Source organism: Giraffa tippelskirchi, chromosome 8 (genome assembly GCF_054371585.1).
Source record: "Giraffa tippelskirchi isolate mGirTip1 chromosome 8, T2T-mGirTip1v1.2.pri, whole genome shotgun sequence".
Classification (NCBI taxonomy): domain Eukaryota; kingdom Metazoa; phylum Chordata; class Mammalia; order Artiodactyla; family Giraffidae; genus Giraffa; species Giraffa tippelskirchi.
The window spans coordinates 95,297,087-95,316,189 of NC_137282.1; the positions used below are offsets into that span (position 1 = coordinate 95,297,087).

General features: G+C 35.3%; 1 protein-coding gene across 27 annotated transcripts in view; it reads right to left on the reverse strand.

The window, feature by feature from the left end:
* SLC38A9 (solute carrier family 38 member 9) overlaps window positions 1-19,103 on the reverse strand; it is an 88,348-nt gene that overhangs the window by 34,237 nt on the left and 35,008 nt on the right. For 14 of the 27 annotated variants that reach the window (XR_014061477.1, XR_014061478.1, XR_014061480.1 and 11 more), the window contains 7 exons: window positions 15,689-15,944; window positions 12,151-12,272; window positions 11,953-12,016; window positions 11,631-11,724; window positions 9,631-9,801; window positions 4,878-4,937; window positions 1,635-1,829 (listed from right to left, as the gene is read on the reverse strand). Coding sequence is in view for 21 of the 27 variants with exons in the window: in XM_081517801.1 (XP_081373927.1) it covers window positions 1,635-1,829; window positions 4,878-4,937; window positions 9,631-9,801; window positions 11,631-11,724; window positions 11,953-12,016; window positions 12,151-12,272; window positions 15,689-15,934 (952 nt within the window). In the remaining 6 variants the exon portion in view is untranslated. Of the gene's footprint in view, window positions 1-1,634; window positions 1,830-4,877; window positions 4,938-9,630; window positions 9,802-11,630; window positions 11,725-11,952; window positions 12,017-12,150; window positions 12,273-15,688; window positions 15,990-19,103 lie in introns of all 27 variants that reach the window. The other 13 variants (XR_014061482.1, XR_014061481.1, XM_081517809.1 and 10 more) reach the window with 4 other exon arrangements.

The window sequence follows — 19,103 nt, forward strand, 5'->3', positions numbered from 1 at the left end:
TACCTTCTTTTTGGTCTTTTGAAAACCCCAAAAGCCATCTCTTTGATGTAATCTAATTTTTTCATACTCTAGTCTGCCTACCAAGAGACCAATTTACACACAGAGAGAAGGTGAAATCCTATTATCTATTTGGGTTATCAGTTCTTTATGAATGATACCTGTGTCTTTAGTTAACCAGACTCTAGTCTGCCTACCAAGAGACCAATTTACACACAGGGAGAAGGTGAAATCCTATTATCTATTTGGGTTATCAGTTCTTTATGAATGATACCCGTGTCTTTAGTTAACCAGATCTGAGTTTTCATAGGGGTTCCTTTTATGAAATTTTTTCAGTGGTTTCAGAAATTTCTGAAAAACAGGTTCACAAAAAGAAGTCTGTTCCTTTAAAGAGGCAATAGTGCTGAAAAGAAAGAAAAAGCACTGAGGAACAGAGCAAAAGCAGAATAAGCCTAAGGTGCTTCAGCTAGAGAACAACATTCCAGGTTCAAAGTCAAGTGATAATTCTGTGCTTATACTCTTAAATAGAAGCTGTAGGGAAAAAATATTCCATAATCTCCCTTCAGTTCAGTTCAGTTCAGTCACTCAGTCGTGTCCGACTCTTTGCGACCCCATGAACCGCAGCACACCAGGCCTCCCTGTCCATCACCAACTCCCAGAGTCCACCCAAAGCCATGTCCATTGAGTCGGTGATGCCATCCAGCCATCTCATACTCTGTTGTCCCTTTCTCTTCCTGCCCCCATTCCTTCCCAGCATTAGGGTCTTTTCCAATGAGTCAGCTCTTTGCATCAGGTGGTCAAAGTATTGGAGTTTCAGCTTCAACATCAGTCCTTCCAATGAACACCCAGGACTGATCTTCTTTAGGATGGACTGGTTGGACCTTCTTGCAGTCCAAGGACTCTCAAGAGTCTTCTCCAACACCACAGTTCAAAAGCATCAATTCTTCGGCGTTCAGCTTTCTTTATAGTCCAACTCTCACATCCATACATGACTACTGGAAAAACCATAGCCTTGACTAGATGGACCTTTGTTGGCAAAGTAATGTCTCTGCTTTTTAATATGCTGTCTAGGTTGGTCATGGCTTTCCTTCCAAGGAGTAAGTGTCTTTTAATTTCATGGCTGCCGTCACCATCTGCAGTGATTTTTGAGCCCAGAAAAATAAAGTCAGCCACTGTTTCCCCATCTATCTGCCATGAAGTGATGGGACCGGATGCCATGATGTTAGTTTTCTGAATGTTGAGCTTTAAGCCAACTTTCTCACTTAAGTTCTAACATTTCCAAACTTTAGAACTGAGAATTCCTATAATATTCACTTTGGACCTCTCCTGCTGAAATCTTAATCTACTGCCACTAGTTGTAGAGGAAATGAGGAATAGTAGTTCAGTAAGGATAGAATGGAAATCCTAGTAACTCATCTTAAAAAGAGACTTGGGCTTGAGATGGCCATCTCTATTTTTTTCTGTGCCAAACTTCATCAAGAAAAGCAAAAAAGTAGGGCAATATATGTGTGAACAAATTAAACACAGATGAACAGACCTGGAAGGTAACTATTTTGCTTGTCAGACCGTGATCCCACAGAATCCAGCATGTATTCTGTATACAGAGGCTCTGTGACACAGTCAGTGCCTTGGCTTACCTAGGATGTTAAATTTTGAAAAAAATGAAGGAGATTTGAAATTAAGCAGTGGCAGAAGGAGCCCTATGAGGTAAAAGGGCACTGTCTTGGACTTATTCCACCACTTTTCAAACTGCTGGAGTCCCGAGTCACTGGCATAGAAAATCATAGAGCCGTTGTCAGGATGGCCACCGCTCCTGGCACTTGGACAAATCACTGCAACAAGGAAGCAACAGATCAGAGGAGGCAACAAAGAAGAACAATGAGACTTATACTTGCTCTACTGACCTTAAGTTTTACCATGAATATTAAGTTTCTCCTTTTTGGGAAAAAAAAATAGAAGGTTATGTTTAGATATATGTGGGGTCTTTTCAAATTTTTTAATTATTTATTTAAAAACTTTGAAGTATAGGGTGGGGGGTCCAGGAAGGGGAACACATGTAAACCCATGGCTGATTCATGTCAATGTATGGCAAAAACTATTACAATATTGTAAAGTAATTAGCCCCCAACTAAAATAAATAAATTTATTAAAAAAAAAAAAAACTTTGAAGTATAGTTGATTTATAATGTTGTGTTAGTTTCAGGTATACAGCATAGTGATTCAGATATTATTTTTCAGATTCTTTTCCACTATAGGTTATTACAAGATATTGAATATACATTTCTGTGCTATATAGTAGGTCCTTGTGGTTTATCTACTTTATATGTAGTTATAGCAGAAAACTTTTACCTATAAATAATTAAAGGTAGAATGTTAGAAAATTTTGAAGTATAGCCTTGATTTCTACTTTCTACTGGAAACTATAAAATTATTCTACCAACTATCCTTCTGTCCCACTGCCAGAGAGAAAATACCAGGTTGGATGATATTTGATCTTATTATTACAATCATATAAGACACATCATTCAACGTAATTGTTCGTTTTGCTAATAACCCACACAAAGTCCAGAGAACAGGTTTCTTGTAACAATAAGCAAAATCGATGGGTTTGGAATAAAAAGCGGACACCATTGAAGCATTGCCATGGTACTGCCAAAATCTAATAATTGCCTATAGCTTAAGAACCTTGAATCCCAGCAATCCACAGTAATTGTCCTGGATGTTTCTCAGGCCTTAGAGCAGCTGAAAGCCCAGATGATATCCAGAGAACTGTGAAGTGAATAAAATGTATTTTTCCTAACACTGATCTGCAAGTAGCAGTTTCTTCTGTTTGCAGAGAGAATACAAATCATTCTCACTGTGCTTCCAAGTTCATAATAGTACTTTTGCTAATAATCAGCTCTTTGTAAAGAATGTTTAATGCTGTAGAAAAATGCTAAGCAACAATTTTATTCTCTGTTACTTGGCATGCCACAAAGCCAAATAGTTTTCTTAGCCAGCACTTTTAACCTGTATTGTTTTCCTTCTATGCTCTGGACAAAAGTAAATTAACTTGAATTTTTCCTGTGCTCATAACTAGAGTGGTAGAGAACACAGGTTATGGAAGTAAACTGATTGAATAAAGAATCTTTACTCTGTCACTCAACACACAAGTCACTAAATTCTCTGTGCTTTGGGAAGCCCAAGAATACTGGAATGGGTAGCCTATCCCTTTTCTGGGGGATTGTCCCAATTCAGGAATCGAACCAGGGTCTCCTGCACTGCAGGCCGATTCTTTATTAGCTGAGCTACCAGGGAAGCCCTATAGAAAATTAAGAGAACAGTACTACTTTATGAAGTTGCTGTAAAACATTTATAACAATGCCTGCACACAGTATCCAATAAATATCTGCTGTAATTTCTAATATTTACTGAAATGGATTGCTTGATACTCTATTCAATACTTTGTTTAAAATAAACCAAAGAATCAAGAAGTGCTACTATCAACGTAAGATATCACTATGCAAAGTAAACTGACTTTGCTGATAATGCTCTCCAAATTATTAGTGTAATTGTAATATTCATGAACTCAACAATGAACTGACTCTCTACTCAAGAAATCCTACTAGATAGTAATACCCTAGTTTCATCAATTGATATCAGAGTAGCTACAGTAAACGAATTTCAATTTTAAAACCAGTATGTTTCTTGGGCTTTTGAAAATTCTGAGGTAAGGAACAGGGTTCAAGAGGTATGTGTTTAAATCATATGAATATATTTTAGTATAATTAATGAAAAGTATGTGTGTGTTTATGTGCATTCTCAGAAATAATGCTGGTACTTCACTCATTTTCTAGTGTTAACAAATGACAGATTAATTAATTTAATTCAGGGGTAAAGTAGACACTGAACAGCAAACACTGGAATGTATACTTCACAAGAGAAACTCTCGTCTGTCCATTATATCCCAGAGCCTAGAATAGTTTCTGACACATAATAGATTTAATAAATATGCATTGAATGAATTGTCCTCTTAGTGATCAATGTGTACCTCCATCAAAATATCAATTCAGTGTCTCTGAAACCTAAACACATAAAAGCTTTAGGTGATGTTAGTTATGCTGTTACTCAGGTTATATTAGCTTTTCTATTAATTTTTCCTATGACTGCCATACTGGATAAACACATAGGGCACAAACATCTATTATTTTTCAATTCTCTTTATTTATTTAATGTATTTATTTGGCTGCACTAGGTCTTAGTTGCAGCATCTGGGATCTTAGTTCCCTGCCCAGGGATCACACCCAGGCCCCCTGCACAGGGAACATGGAGTCTTAGCCACTGGACCACAGGGAAGCCCCTAAATGTTTATTTTTAATGAATTACTTAAAATAAACTTTTCTAAGAAATTGATTTTTTGGGGGGGGCAAATCTTCAATTTATTTTTCCATATTTCCTAGCCTTGGTTCATTATAAGGAAATTTAGGACACACATTTATATATCTTAAATATTACTAACTAAAATGATAAATGTTTAAAACTAAATTAACAAACTGAGAACAAATGTCCTAGACTTCTAAAACAATCAGCAGTGATAGAGGTACTTGAAAATATTTATTGATCATAAGCAAATATGGATACTGTGGATGTGAGCTATAACTGTGAACTGTATCACATGAACTAAATATTGTTTAGCTTACATTAACACAAACTTTTGTGGAGCTGTTCTTTTTTTTCCTTACTGGTTATCAACAATTTAATAATGGCTTACTTAACCTAAAGATAATGATTTTATGCTGGTCATTTATGTAAAATAAAGTTACAGGTTCTACCTTATATGGTTTTTGAAAAAAGGTGATGAATAAAGAAACAGGGCAAACTTTCAACTCCAAACTACTTACCAGGGTTGCTATCGTTGGTACTCGGTATAGGGTCTGTGTCATTAATGTGATGAATAAAATCTAAAAATCATGAGGAAAGCAAAATTTAATACTGAGTGGAAGATGTTAAATCAATCACCCTCTAAATTTTCCTTATCTATGAAAAATCTTTTAAGATCTACTCTGTGGTAATATTATTTAATACACTGAATAAAGACTACTTCATTATTAACATAACTTCACCTTCTTCAGCTTTCTCTGCTTTATAGGAATGATGTCATTGGTGTCACAGTCTCATGGTGGAAAATTTTTATGAGTGAAGATTTTAAAAACAAAACAAAACGAAAAAACCACCCAGAAGGCTGAAGTTAAGGGTCCTGGAATAAAGATAATGTGCACAATTTCTTATCCTATACTCACATTGATTTATATAAGTACAGTTATATCTTATACAGTAAAGTTCTAAAACCTATAATTATATCTTATATAGTAAAGTTCTAAAACCTGCAAAAAGTGGAAAGCCCCTACTCAAGACACCTGAATTTATCTGAAAAAGTCACTTAAAGTTTTGACAAAATATAGAACAGCTTTTATAAAGTGAAAGCTATGTAGTAATTATTGATCACAGGTACCACTAAGTTTTACTAAAAGTAGCAGCAAAATAAAGCTAATGCAGATACCTGGGCATTCATATCAATCTATAGTAAAAGAGAGAATGGGTAAAAAATGTTTTTTATTTGCCTGAGGGAATTTACTTTATTCTGTTTGATGTTAGCCTTTCATAACCTTAGTAAGCATTAATGAAAGTGATGTAAAACTTAAATAAGATGATAAAAAAAGCTAGATTAGATTTTTAAGGTCATAAAGTAAGTTATATATGTGAATTATTCATCTCCACTGTATGCTTCTCAAGATAGAATAAAAGAAGTAATCTATGCTCTAGGTTTTTATAATGTCTCTATGGGTTATTAGTGATTCAAGATAGGAAGTTATGGATCTTTACCTAATTACACAATTCCTGATGCCAAAGATTTACATAAGGCTAGTAAAAACCCTGACACCAAGTATACTCGGTTGAATAGTATTTTCCCAAATCCATGTCCACCAGGAAACATAGAATGGACCTTATTTGGAAACAGAGTCTGTGCAGACATAATCAAGCTAAGGTTAGGTTATACTGGATTAGGGATTCAATGATGAGTGTCTTAACAAGAACAGGCGATTTTTGGACACAGAGACACTGGGGGAAGATGGCCATGTGAAGGCAGAGGGTGAAACTGGAGAAATATTACTAAAGTCAAGGAATGCCAAGGACTGCTAGCAGCTGATCATCAGAAACCAGGAAGAAAAAGGAAGGGTTCTTCCCTAAAGGCTTCAGAGGAAGGAGAGGGCCCTACAGACACTTTGATTTCAGACCTGTAGTTTCTAGGACTGTGAGAGAATACATTTCTCTTATTTTAAGCCAGTTATGGTCATCTGTTGTTGTTGTTTCATTGCCAAGGAAGTCAAGAAACACCTGGAGTAACAGGCAAATTTGGCCTTGGAGTACAGAATGAAGCAGGGCAAAGGATAATAGAGTTTTGCTAACAGAACACACTGGTCACAGAAAACACCCTCTTCCAACAACACAAGAGAAGACTCTACACGTGGACATCACCAGATGGCCAATACTGAAATCAGATTACATTATCTGCAGCCAAACATGGAGAAGCTCTATATAGTCAGCAGAAACAAGACTGGGAACTGACTGTGGCTCAGATCATGAACTCCTTATTGACAAATTCAGACTGAAATTGAAGAAAGTAGGGAAAACCACTAGACCATTCAGGTATGACCTAAATCAAATTCCTTACGGTTATAGAGTGGAAAGCGAGAAATAGATTTAAGGGACTAGATCTGATAGACAGAGTGCCTGATGAACTATGGATGGAGGTTTGTGACATTGTACAGGAGACAGGGATCAAGGCCATCCCAAGAAAAAGAAATGCAGAACAGCAAAATGGTTAGCTGAGGAGGCCTTACAAGTAGCTGCGAAAAAAAGAGAAGTGAAAAGTAAAGGAGAAAAGGAAAGATATACCCATTTGAATGCAGAGTTCCAAAGAATAGCAAGGACAGATAAGAAAGCCTTCCTCAGTGATCAGTGCAAAGAAATAGAGGAAAACAATAGAATGGGAAAGACTAGAGATCTCTTCAAGAAAATTAGAGATACCAAAGGAACATTTCATGCAAAGATGGGCACAATAAAGGACAGAAACAGTATGGACCTAACAGAAGCAGCAGACATTAAGAAGAGGTGGCAAGAATACAAGAACTGTACAAAAAAGATGATGCTGTGAAAGTGCTGCACTCAATATGCCAGCAAATTTCGAAAACACAGCAATGGCCACAGGACTGGAAAAGGTCAGTTTTCATTCCAATCCCAAAGAAAGGCAATGCCAAAGAATGCTCAAACTACCACACAATTGCACTCATCTCACACGCTAGTAAAGTAATGCTCAAAATTCTCCAAGCCAGGCTTCAGCAATATGTGAACCATGAAATTCCAGATGTTCAAGCTGGTTTTAGAAAAGGCAGAGGAACCAGAGATCAAATTGCCAACATTTGTTGGATCACTGAAAAAGCAAGAGAGTTCCAAAAAAACACCTGTTTCTGATTTATTGAGTATGCCAAAACCTTTGACTGTACGGATCACAATAAACTGTGGAAAATTCTTCAAGAGATGGGAATACCAGACCACCTGACCTGCCTCTTGAAAAATCTGTATGCAGGTCAGGAAGCAACAGTTAGAACTGGACATGGAACAACAGACTAGTTACAAATAGGAAAAGGAGTACATCAAGGCTGTATATTGTCACCCTGCTTGTTTAACTTCTATGCAGAGTATATCATGAGACATGCTGGGCTGGATGAAGCACAAGCTGGAATCAAGATTGCTGGGAGAAATATCAATAAGCTCAGATATGCAGATGACACCACCCTTATGGCAGAAAGTGAAGAAGAACTAAAGAGTCTCTTGATGAAAGTGAGAGAGGAGAGTGAAAAAGTTGGCTTAAAGCTCAACATTCAGAAACTAAGATCATGGCATCTGGTCCCATCACTTCATGGGAAATAGATGGGGAAACAGTGGAAACAGTGGCTGACTTTATTTTTGGGGGCTCCAAAATCACTGCAGATGGTGATCGCAGCTATGAAATTAAAAGATGCTTACTCCTTGGAAGGAAAGTTATGACCAACCTAGAAAGCATATTAAAAAGCAGACACAATATTTTGCCAACAAAGGTCCATCTAGTCAAGGCTATGGTTTTTACAGTAGTCATGTATGGATGTGAGAGTTGGACTATAAAGAAAGGTGAGTGCCAAAGAATTGATGCTTTTGAACTGTGGTGTTTTAGAAGACTCTTGAAATTCACTTGGACTGCAGGGAGATCCAACCAGTCCATCCTAAAGGAGATCAGTCCTGAGTGTTCATTGGAAGGACTGATGTTGAAGCTGAAACTCCAGTACTTTAGCCACCTGATGTGAAGAACTGACTCATTTGAAAAGACCCTGATGCTGGGAAAGATTGAAGGCAGGGGGAGAAGGGGACAACAGAGGATGAGATGGTTGGATGGCATCACTGATTCAATGGACATGAATTTGAGTAAACTCTGGGAGTTGGTGATAGACTGGGAGGCCTGGTGTGCTGCAGTCCATGGGGTTGCAAAGAGTCGGACACGACTGAGCGACTGAACTGAACTGAACTGAAGTCATGTGTGATTCTTTTGCAGCATAATGGACTGTAGGACGCCAGCTTTCACTGTCCATGGGCATTGTCCAAGCAAAAGTACTGGAGTGGGTTGCCGTGCCCTACTCCAGGGGATTTTCCTGACCCAAGGATCGAACCCACATCTCTTATGTCTCCTGCACTGGCAGATAGGTTCTTTACCACTAGCGTCACCTGGGAAGTCTGTATGTTTGAATGCATATATGAAATATAGATGTATGCATATATATATGAATCATTCAAAAAATAATAACTAGATAGGAAGAAGTTTTCACATTCATGAATGACACAACTATCTAAACAGAAAATCCGAAGTGAATCTACAAAATTATAAGCAATAAGAATTCAACACATTTGTGAGATTCAAGATAAATATTAAAAAGTGAACTAGGTTCTCTTATAATGGCAACAAGTAATCTGAATTTTGTATAATTAAAAAATATATCACTACTTCCTGGGAAGATGGAAATGTTTCATGAAGGAGGTGTGAGTTACATGGATGTATCCATTTGTCAAAATTATATGGCCAAGATGTGTATATTTTAATGAATGCAAGTTGCATATAAAAAAGAGAATTGTATTTATGATATAATAATATTATATATACTATTTTATATAATAACTATATTAGTTGAGGTGGAGATTGAGTATAGGTTGAGATCATGTTTTCTAAATGTATACCATTACTTAAGTAGGAAAAAAATTCATTCCTAGGAGATGCAAACAATGCTTAAAACATCTTTTGGAACTTGGAAATATTTTATGTTAATTAGAGAATTTGAAGGAATATATTCACCCAAAAATAAGGTTTTGGAAATTAACATACATTTTATATTTGTGATCAACATAGAAACCATAGAAAACAAACTGAATCAAGTACATCTCCTAGAATCACAAATATTATTTTACTTCATTAATTCCAAGTCCAGAATTTAAGACTGAAATCAAAACAGTATAGTAGTTATTATATTTGAAAATAATTATGCTAAAGCATATGATATGGATACTTACTAAAAATAAATTTTCCAGTATTAAAAAGAAAATTAGACATAAGCACCCAATACACTATCATTGCTCCAATGAGAGATACCAAGGAGAAAAGGAGACTTGACCACTGCCCAAAGGAGCCAAAATAATATCTGCAGACATCTGGATATTCCCAGGTGGTGGTATCCACTGATGCTAGATAAAATACAAAAGGGGAAAATAAAATCAGATGTCAATTATACATTCCATATTCATAATTTGTGTTCTCTAAATTGACTCAAAATATTTAGCAAAAGGTTATGGGTATTTCACCACCAGGTATTAGACCATCTTATGAAATAACAGTAATTAAAACATTAGATACAGCAGATTAACACAACATTGTAAATCAACTATATGTCAATAAAAAAACAAAAACAAAACAAAAAATTATAGAACAAACATATAAGAAGAAGTGTAGGCCAATGAAATAGTACAGATAATCTGAGAAGTGGTGGTAGTGGTGGTTTAGTCACTAAGTTGTGTCTGACTCCTGCGACCCCTTGGACAGAGAAGCCTGGAAGGCTACAGTTCATGGGATTCTCCAGGCACGAACACTGGAGTGGGTTGCCATTTCCTTCTCCAGAGGATCTTCCCAACCCAGGAATCGAACCCAGGTCTCCTGCATTGTAGGCAGATTCTGAGAAGTAGATTAAGGTAACTAACAACAGCAAGTGATAAACCAAGGCTAGAAAAAAATCATCAATAAGGGATAGAAGACAATATCCAATATTTGGCATACTTAATAATAACAATGAGAAATATTTTCTTGAGTCATACTTTATATAACATGCCAATTAAAATTTCAGACAATGAGGGAAGTGGGGAAGGGCAATAGAGGAGTGAAGGATTAAGAGGAATGAACTATTATGTATAAAATAAGCTACAAGGATCTACCATATAACATGAGGAATATGGCCAATATTTTATAATTAACTGTAAATGGAATATAATTCTTAAAAATTGTGAATCACTGTATTGTACACCTGAGACATTTAATATTGTACATTGACTATACTTCAATTAAAAAATTTCAGAAAATTAAGTTAAAGAATTTTAAAATTTTTTTAAAAAATAAAAAAATTAAGTTAAAGATGACAATATGAATATAGAAACTGAAAGATTATCTTTTCTATTAACTGAAGAAATAGAAACTACAATGGAAAAGATAGTGAGATATAAACAAACTAATATGATACAAAAGCAATTTCAAATACTGAATACAAAAGAAACTGACAAGACATAATAAAGGGTTAACTGCCTACTTCATATAAAGAATTTAGGAGATCTATAAGAGCACCAAGGGACTTGTGGATAAATGGGAAAGGGATATGATGAAATAATACAATTAAGAAAAACATATCACTGCTTAGTAGAGACAAAAAAACTGGAGGCAGAGCCTGGTTTGTTGATTCTCATTTGCTGAGATTGACTGAAATAATGTACATCTATTTAGGTCCTAAACTACTTTAAAACAATCTAAAAAGGTATATCCCTGATCTAGAATTTATAGAAATGAGTGGACATGCTGATACAACTTGGAGAATTGATTATAAAGGGCACATTGTTCACATTTTCATATTTACAATTTTCACTTTTAGGAGATGCCAATATCTAGATTTTTTGGTAGGGATAGGTCAAAATGAGTCACAATTAACAGATAAGAATCATAAAATTCTCAATTTAGTTCTAACAAAGATCTTATTTTTAAAATATGACTTTTTAAATTATTCTTCTGAGGAAATTAGCACCAGAGTAAATGCATTCTGCAAAGAACTAGCCTCTCAGAATTTCAAAGGCAGCCACTAAATTCATTAACATATCAGTTTTTGCAAATGCTATGAATTAACGAGAAATAAACCTTTAGGGAGAAAATAGTTAACACACTTGTGAAATGTGTGTTATTACACATCAGTGATCTACCTCAACATCAATTCTTATTAATATCCACATCATTCATCATTTTTACAATGGTAAATTCTTACATATCATAGATCTTGATTTCACTACTCTGTAGCAGCAATAAAGTGTTAGAAGGCCCATCAGCATGATGACACACATTCCAGTAGTAAACCCAGCCTGTTTAAAAAAATAAAAATATAGAACAACATATATAATGTCAGAATAAATTAATATGCAACCATATTAAGTTACCCTAAACAATTATCATAAAAACCTAACAACTAGTGTAAAACTAAATAATCTATTTCTTTAATAATTTTATGTAGACTTATGAAAACTTGTTGTAAAGCTTACAATACAAAGAGAAAAAAATTCTAATACAAAGTGTGCTGAAAATTATATTACCTGTTTTATGCCCCAAGGAATACTTAGTATAGATGTTCCCAGCATGGTATTCCAAATCATAAAACTGAAAGCAGAGTAATAGTAGTAAAACATAAAGTTTGACTCTTCAAATATTTTAATTAAGACAAAAATTAAAATAATCAGTAATTTTTATTTACACATAATTTAAGTTATGCTCCAAACAGTAGTTTAACTCACATGGTTACTAAACTGGTGTTTTTACCATATCCTTCAGTGTAACTTTGAAGTTTATAAGCAGAACCCAATGGGCTATACACATAGCACTCTTCTGGAGCTGGAACTACATGATCTGGGGCAATCTGGTTAAAAAAAAAAAAGTAAAGAAATATTAGAACCAGTACATGTTCAACACAGGATATTTTCTATACAATAAAGTACCTGACTATAGACACATTTCCAACTATCAGGAACAAATAAACAGTGTGTGTCCTGGATTAGTAAACATAAAAATTGCTTTTTAAATATAGTAAGATCTAAAGGAGTAAGAGCTTAAATACTATAAATAAGAAACTGTTCATCTCAAATGAGAATGAATTCTTAGAATAGGCAATCGTCAATATATTTTCCCTTTACTTTTACGAGACAGGAGGAAGAAGAGCCACAAAGACTGAAATTAGGTGATTCTAGATGGAAGGGACTGCACTTTCAGTGAGGAGAATTTTAAGAATCAAGTGGTCATCGAATTCCTATGTGAATGTGGTTTTAGTGAAGAGGCAGGTTGGGAACTCAAACTATAAGAAATTGAAGAGTTAATAGAAGGGAAAGGAAAGAATAAAAAATATAGACTATTCTTTTAAATGCTTTGGCAGTAGAAGAAAAAGGTAAGCTAAAGTGGCTTAAGGTAAAGGCAAGACAAAAATTCTTAAAGACAGGAGATGTAATGAAGACACACAGGAAAAGAACGATTAAATACGTATATATTTCTTATACACATAGCTCACACTTGACCCCGACACATTTCTTTCTACCTCCCTATTCTGGGGGGAGAAAGAAATATGGTTTCCTGATGGAATTCTGACCATCTCACTGAGAACTGTCCTGTGAGAATATGTAGTCCTTACATATAATATTAAAGGCATAGTAACTGACTGGTATAAAGCAAGAATCTTTTGTATCAGTACTTACTACATAAATCTACAACTTTGTGCTAGGTACAATGCTAGGTTTAGCATTCAAGAAAAAATAATATATGGCTCCTAACTTCAAGGAGTTTAAATTCCAGTTAGAAAACATATAAAACAATTATACAAGGCTATAAGAATAAAAATTAAGTGTTCAATTCTGGAACACAGAAATGACAACAATAATAACAACAATAATGGGGACTGGAATAGTTGGGAAAGACCTCAAGAAAGTGACAGAATATTAGGTCTCAGTAGGTAGACAGACGGAGAAGGCAATGGCACCCCACTTCAGTACTCTTGCCTGGAAAATCCCATAGATGGAGGAGCCTGGTAGGTTACGGTCCATGGGGTCGCTAAGAGTCGGACACGACTGAGCGACTTCACTTTCACTTTTCCCTTTCATGCACTGGAGAAGGAAATGGCAACCCACTCCAGTATTCTTGCCTGGAGAATCCTAGGGACAGTGGAGCCTGGTGGGCTGCCGTGTATAGGGTCTCACAGAGTCGGACACGACTGAAGCGACTTAGCAGCAGCAGCAGCAGCAGGTAGACAGAATACGAACTAGTGCAAAAAGAAAGACTATCAAATCCTTCTTTTATATGCATATAACTTTTGGTGCCTTGTGGGAAAAGAATGCCTTGAATGCCATGCCTGTGGGTTTGTAAACAATTATTTCTTAGAGCTACTAAAGCATATATAGAAATAGGTCTGCTGCCTTCTCTCTACCCTCAGTCCTCTAGGGTCTGAGTTCTGCTCTCTTCCACTATGGAGTAAAAGAAAAAAGGAGCAGGACCATGTTTACATCAGGCAGGAGATAAACTATGGCATCTACCAGAGCAAGTTCAGAAAAAGTGAAAATCTAAAGTTATCAGGGATAGGATTAAAAAGCTAGAGGATAAGAAATTATTAGGAGATATAGAAAAACTGGGAGATTGGATCCCACACTCTGTCAGTGGTCTAGGACAGTGCTTTTCAAACTTGAATATTTTGTGATTCACACAGAGAATTTGTTAAAATACAGATTTTGATTCAGTAGATCTGGACGAAGGGCTGAGATTCTGCCTTTTTAACAAGCTCTCAGTGATGCTGGCCTGGGCAGGCCACACATTTATTAGTAAGCATCTAGGAGATGTTGGCAGCCAAATTATTTACTACCCTTCTCCAATTTAGAATAAAAATATTAAGGTAAGTGGGGAAATTTTCAGAAATAAAAAGTTATAACTCTGCAAAGACCTGACACCTGTGGTTTCATATTTCTCTTCCCTTAAAAATCTTTTAAGAAAAATAATTTTGGGAATCTCAGAAAATGAGCATGGATATATACACAACAATCATTAAAAATGGTCATATCATATTAATTTTAGATCACTGTTTATATACTTTGATTAACTAGACTCATCTCACTGTCAGTTAACAAAAGGGATTGAACTTGGTGTATAATGCTGACAATTTCCAGGCAAACAACATACACTCAGACTTAGACTGGCTCAGCTGGTATCTCTGAAGTTTGCTTCTGAGAATACAGCCTCTAGGAGGTCTGAACTAGACCTGGAGATAGTGGATTACTTCTGCTCCCCAGAGGGCTTAGATAATTCTGATATGGCGCCAAGACTTTACCATAACTACTGACATAAAGACCAAGAGAAGAAAAAGTGAAAAAATTGGGGGAACAAATGATCCCACTCATAATATTTTGAAAGTCCCTACTTTGACTACTCAAAAGGATATCTTAGAAATTCACAAGGCCTAATATGAGACACCTGTGTTCAAGTGACTAGCCCAGTCCTTGCCCCTTGTAAACATCTACAATGTTGAATTCCCTTCTCCTTTTTTATTATTACCTATAAAAATCATTTTTATCTCAGAATGTTTCATTCTTCTTTAAACTTTCAAATTTCTGAACATCTCATATGTGGTAATTCTTATAAGCGTGAAATTACTTATATGGTTTTGAACCTAAGATAATAATACAGATTTAATAAGATCTAGCCTTCAATCTGATTTTTTACAGTCTATGGGCAGTTTTTACATTTTAAATGATTCTTCAAAAACAAAAGCAGAAAAGAATATGCAACAGTAGGTGGACTGTAAAGCTTAAAATCTTTAGTATCTGCTCTTTGACTCTTGTTTTTAATCTATAATATACATATTATATATATAAAATCTATGTATAAGTTTCAGTTTCTCATTCCTGTAGAAAATTTCTCAAAACATTTTCCCCTTATAGCTACAAACTTAAAAATTGAATAGACTAAGCAGAACTTATTATTTATTTTATTAACCAATAACCTAAACTACTTCAACAGTTCATCTTTCTCAAAGATTTTAGGATTATGGATTAGCAGAATTCAATCTAACAAATCTCTAGGCTGCTGTAAACATAAAGAGATTGTTTCAAATTTCTCTATGCCAGGCTAATAAGAATGAATTAGTCTGAGATGTAAGATGTATTAATTAGTATCTTTGACTTTCCATGATGCCATCCTTAGAATATGGCCAGCAAAAAGTTCAACCACTGGGAGTTGCCCTGGCTTATGTTCATTGTTCATTTCAACTTAATCTTAGACAATTAGCAATGCCTTGCCCCTTACCAGTGCCCTGTCTGCAGGAGCGGTGAGCCGGCTGTAGTAATGAATCCTCTTGTTCATGGCAGAGGCATGGTCGCTAACCCTCTGAATGACATCATTCACATTGACGATGTTTGTGGGCTCTATATAGAAAGGCCTAGAGAAGGGAATATACACTTGACAAAGAACGTTCAGGCAGAAATTCTGGAAGTCAGCCATTGAAGAAAATGACTTCTTGTCCTCCATTAGAAATGGGATGTACCAAGGCATTCACTTCTCACTTTTGGTGGGAAAAGAAAATGTCACAAAAGAAGTATTATCCAATCTACAGAATAAAGCTTTTGTTTCATAAAGTCCTTACTTTAAACACACTGTTTTAAACTTAAGGAATTTAGCAACAGAGGAGACATAACAGAAAGAGCTTCAATCAGTTATCAAAAAGAAATATAGCAGCTGTCAGTTTTCAACAATGAAACTTAGGCATAGCTTTGAATATTCTCTGAAAAATATTTGGCATTGAATCAGAGAGATTACAGACAAAAACATTCCTCTATTAAAGAGTCTCTACTCCTTTATGGGCCAAAATTACTTCCTATGATAAACACAATTCCTATTTCTTGGTTCATGAACTAAGGATTAGTGATCTCAGCCATCTCCCTTAAGAAACTTATCCAAAGTACTATCAAATGGAACATCAAGATACTAGAGATATTTTGTCTCATTCTACTTTTCTTAGATTTCAGTAACATACCATTACATTACTATTTATATGCAATGCTTTCTCCTCATAATTGTGTCCCAATCAACCATAGAATCTGGTTTTCAATCATCATCTTCAGTCATTAACCCATTCAGTTCCTTACTGAAACTCCCTCCACTTGCTTTCTTTCCAGCAATAAACTACTTTAAATGGAAAGATCTGCAGGGGTGCATGAAATGACTGTATTCCTCAGATCCCTTGAAGTTACAAATGAACTGTCTCCCAAACTGTATATAATTTGCTATTTCAGATTGTAAACAGATCCAAAATAATAAAGGGGAAAAAAAGCCAAGAGATTTATCACTGGTTCCCTATAAGTCTTCTACATTTCTGGTTCTGAAATAAGCTTAAAATTTCTTAAAGTATGGTAACCATTTTTGGAGACACTGCTAATCTAATCTTGTGGGAAGCACTTGAAAAACCAAGTGACTGGAATTTAAGTTTATGCAATTTTTCCAAATAACTCTGTAATATTAGAGAAGTTAAATTTAGGCTAGTCTCTCTAGTTAGCATACAGTATCTTTGAATCTTTTGTTTATTATTTACTCTCCACCACAGCACCTAAATATGGTGGGTACTTTCTAATTCAATTCAAAAAATATTTAAGAGCATTTCCTAGAGCAAATAAGTATATATAGAGATCAATATGATATATTATCTATAGTAAGCAGATACTTGCTAAATGAAATCAGTGATGTCAATAAATATCAAGGGGATACACCGAAAACAAGAGAGTCAGAGGCCAAATAAACTATTCCTACTTATAAATTTGGTAGCCTGAGATAATTACCACTCTTTTGAAGGCATTAGGTGTTCTAAATAATCTACATCTCTACTGTAGCACTCAGTAATATTAAAAAAGCAATATAAAAATATATATGTCTGGGAGACAGTGAGGGGTCACATTCTACAGGACATTCCCTTCTTGTTTTGTAAGAATGATATCCCACAAAATTAAAAAACAAACTACAGTTTTAATGCCAACATAAAGCAGAGCTTTAAGCTAATCAATGATAACTAATAGAGACTAATTAGTATGACAGTGATAGAAAGAGATGAGGATGTTCTACTCGTAGCTTATTACTCTGAACATTCAATCCTATTAATATTTAATATCAAGCACTAAGTTGGCTCGAAGGCCTGTTGAAAAGCAGTCCAGGAAGTGTTCCAATTTCTTGGCTCCTGGCCTCTTACAGAAGTGTTAACTGTACCAGTTTAGTTGGCTTGGGTACTCAGAGAGCAGAATGACTCTGAAAGTTTTTCTTTTTCAACAGTTTTCATCAAGATGCTGAGTGCCTGTTCAAACAAATACTTTGGAATCTTTTCAATGCAGATTTTCTTTAAAAATATACAACTCAGCATATTTTAACTGAATTATTAGAAACATATGCTAAAGCTTCATCTGAGAAAGCAAAAAATATGAATTATATTTCTAAATTGAACTTTTGCTGGATTTGAAAACACTTTTAAAATTGAAACTATACAGAGAATATTCAGAATAAAATATTTTTTGAAACTTTTTCTTTTGAACACAGTTTCACATGAATGCTCCCTATCAATGGCACTTCTCATTTGAAATGCAGCTCGACTGTGTCACACTGGAAAGAAATTATAATATTTCATGCACAAGTTATGTTTATCTCACCTTAAAAATATTTATGGTCATGCTACAGGAAAAAAATGCTTTTAACATTCAGCAAAATTTTAAAAATATTTAAAAATGTGACTCAAAACCCTGTATTTTCATTTAATACACTTATAAACAAAGAAACCTTATTTCTACCTAACACCTTTTCTAGGTTCCACTCCTTAAATTCCTTAAAAATTTTTGGCTTTTAAATCTGTCTCCACCCTTCTACTGACCAGTTACGCTTCTCTGAGATTTACTAACAATTCCATGACTCTTAAGAACGTTCATACTCAAAATGAAGACTCTTGATTTAAAACTATTTCTTTTTTTTCAATATAAATTTATTTATTTTAATTGGAGGCTAATTACTTTACAATATTGTAGTGGTTTTGCCATACACTGACATGGATCTGCCACGGGTATACATGTGTTCCCCATCCTGAACCCCCCTTCCACCTCCCTCCCCATCCCATCCCTCATGAAACTCTCAATCACCTACCAAACTGGAATTGTTTGTTAGAAAATGAAAAGAGAATCAAGTATTCACAAAAATCTCATGCAAATAAACATTCAAAATAATGAACCCACTGTACTTGTTTCTATCTATTTGGTAAAACACTATGTCTGCCAGGCAGCTTTTCAATAAAGAAGACAGAAAAGAAGTTAATCAAGCCATTGTACCTAGATATTTACCACTACAAGAAAAATATTGGTAATTTCTGGCTTGCTGACACATTTCTTGCTTCCTCTGATGCCTAAATAACATTCTCTTTCACAAAAACCCTGCTCTATGCTCCAACTTTACTCAATGTCTCCTATTAGGGAAATTAAAATGGAGGAAGTCTTGTTCAGACTTCAGAAGCAGGAGAGCAGGCCTCTGACCTGCTTCTGACCTGCCTGGGTACTGCCCGGATTCCATGCCTGACTGCAAGCACAGCAAGTCAGGCAGCACTTTAGATAAGAGAGCGGGTTTCGAAATTCTTGAGCCCCTGTAGGTCTGGCCAATACCCTGGGGTCTAGCAAAATTCTGTGACTCACGAGGTGAAACA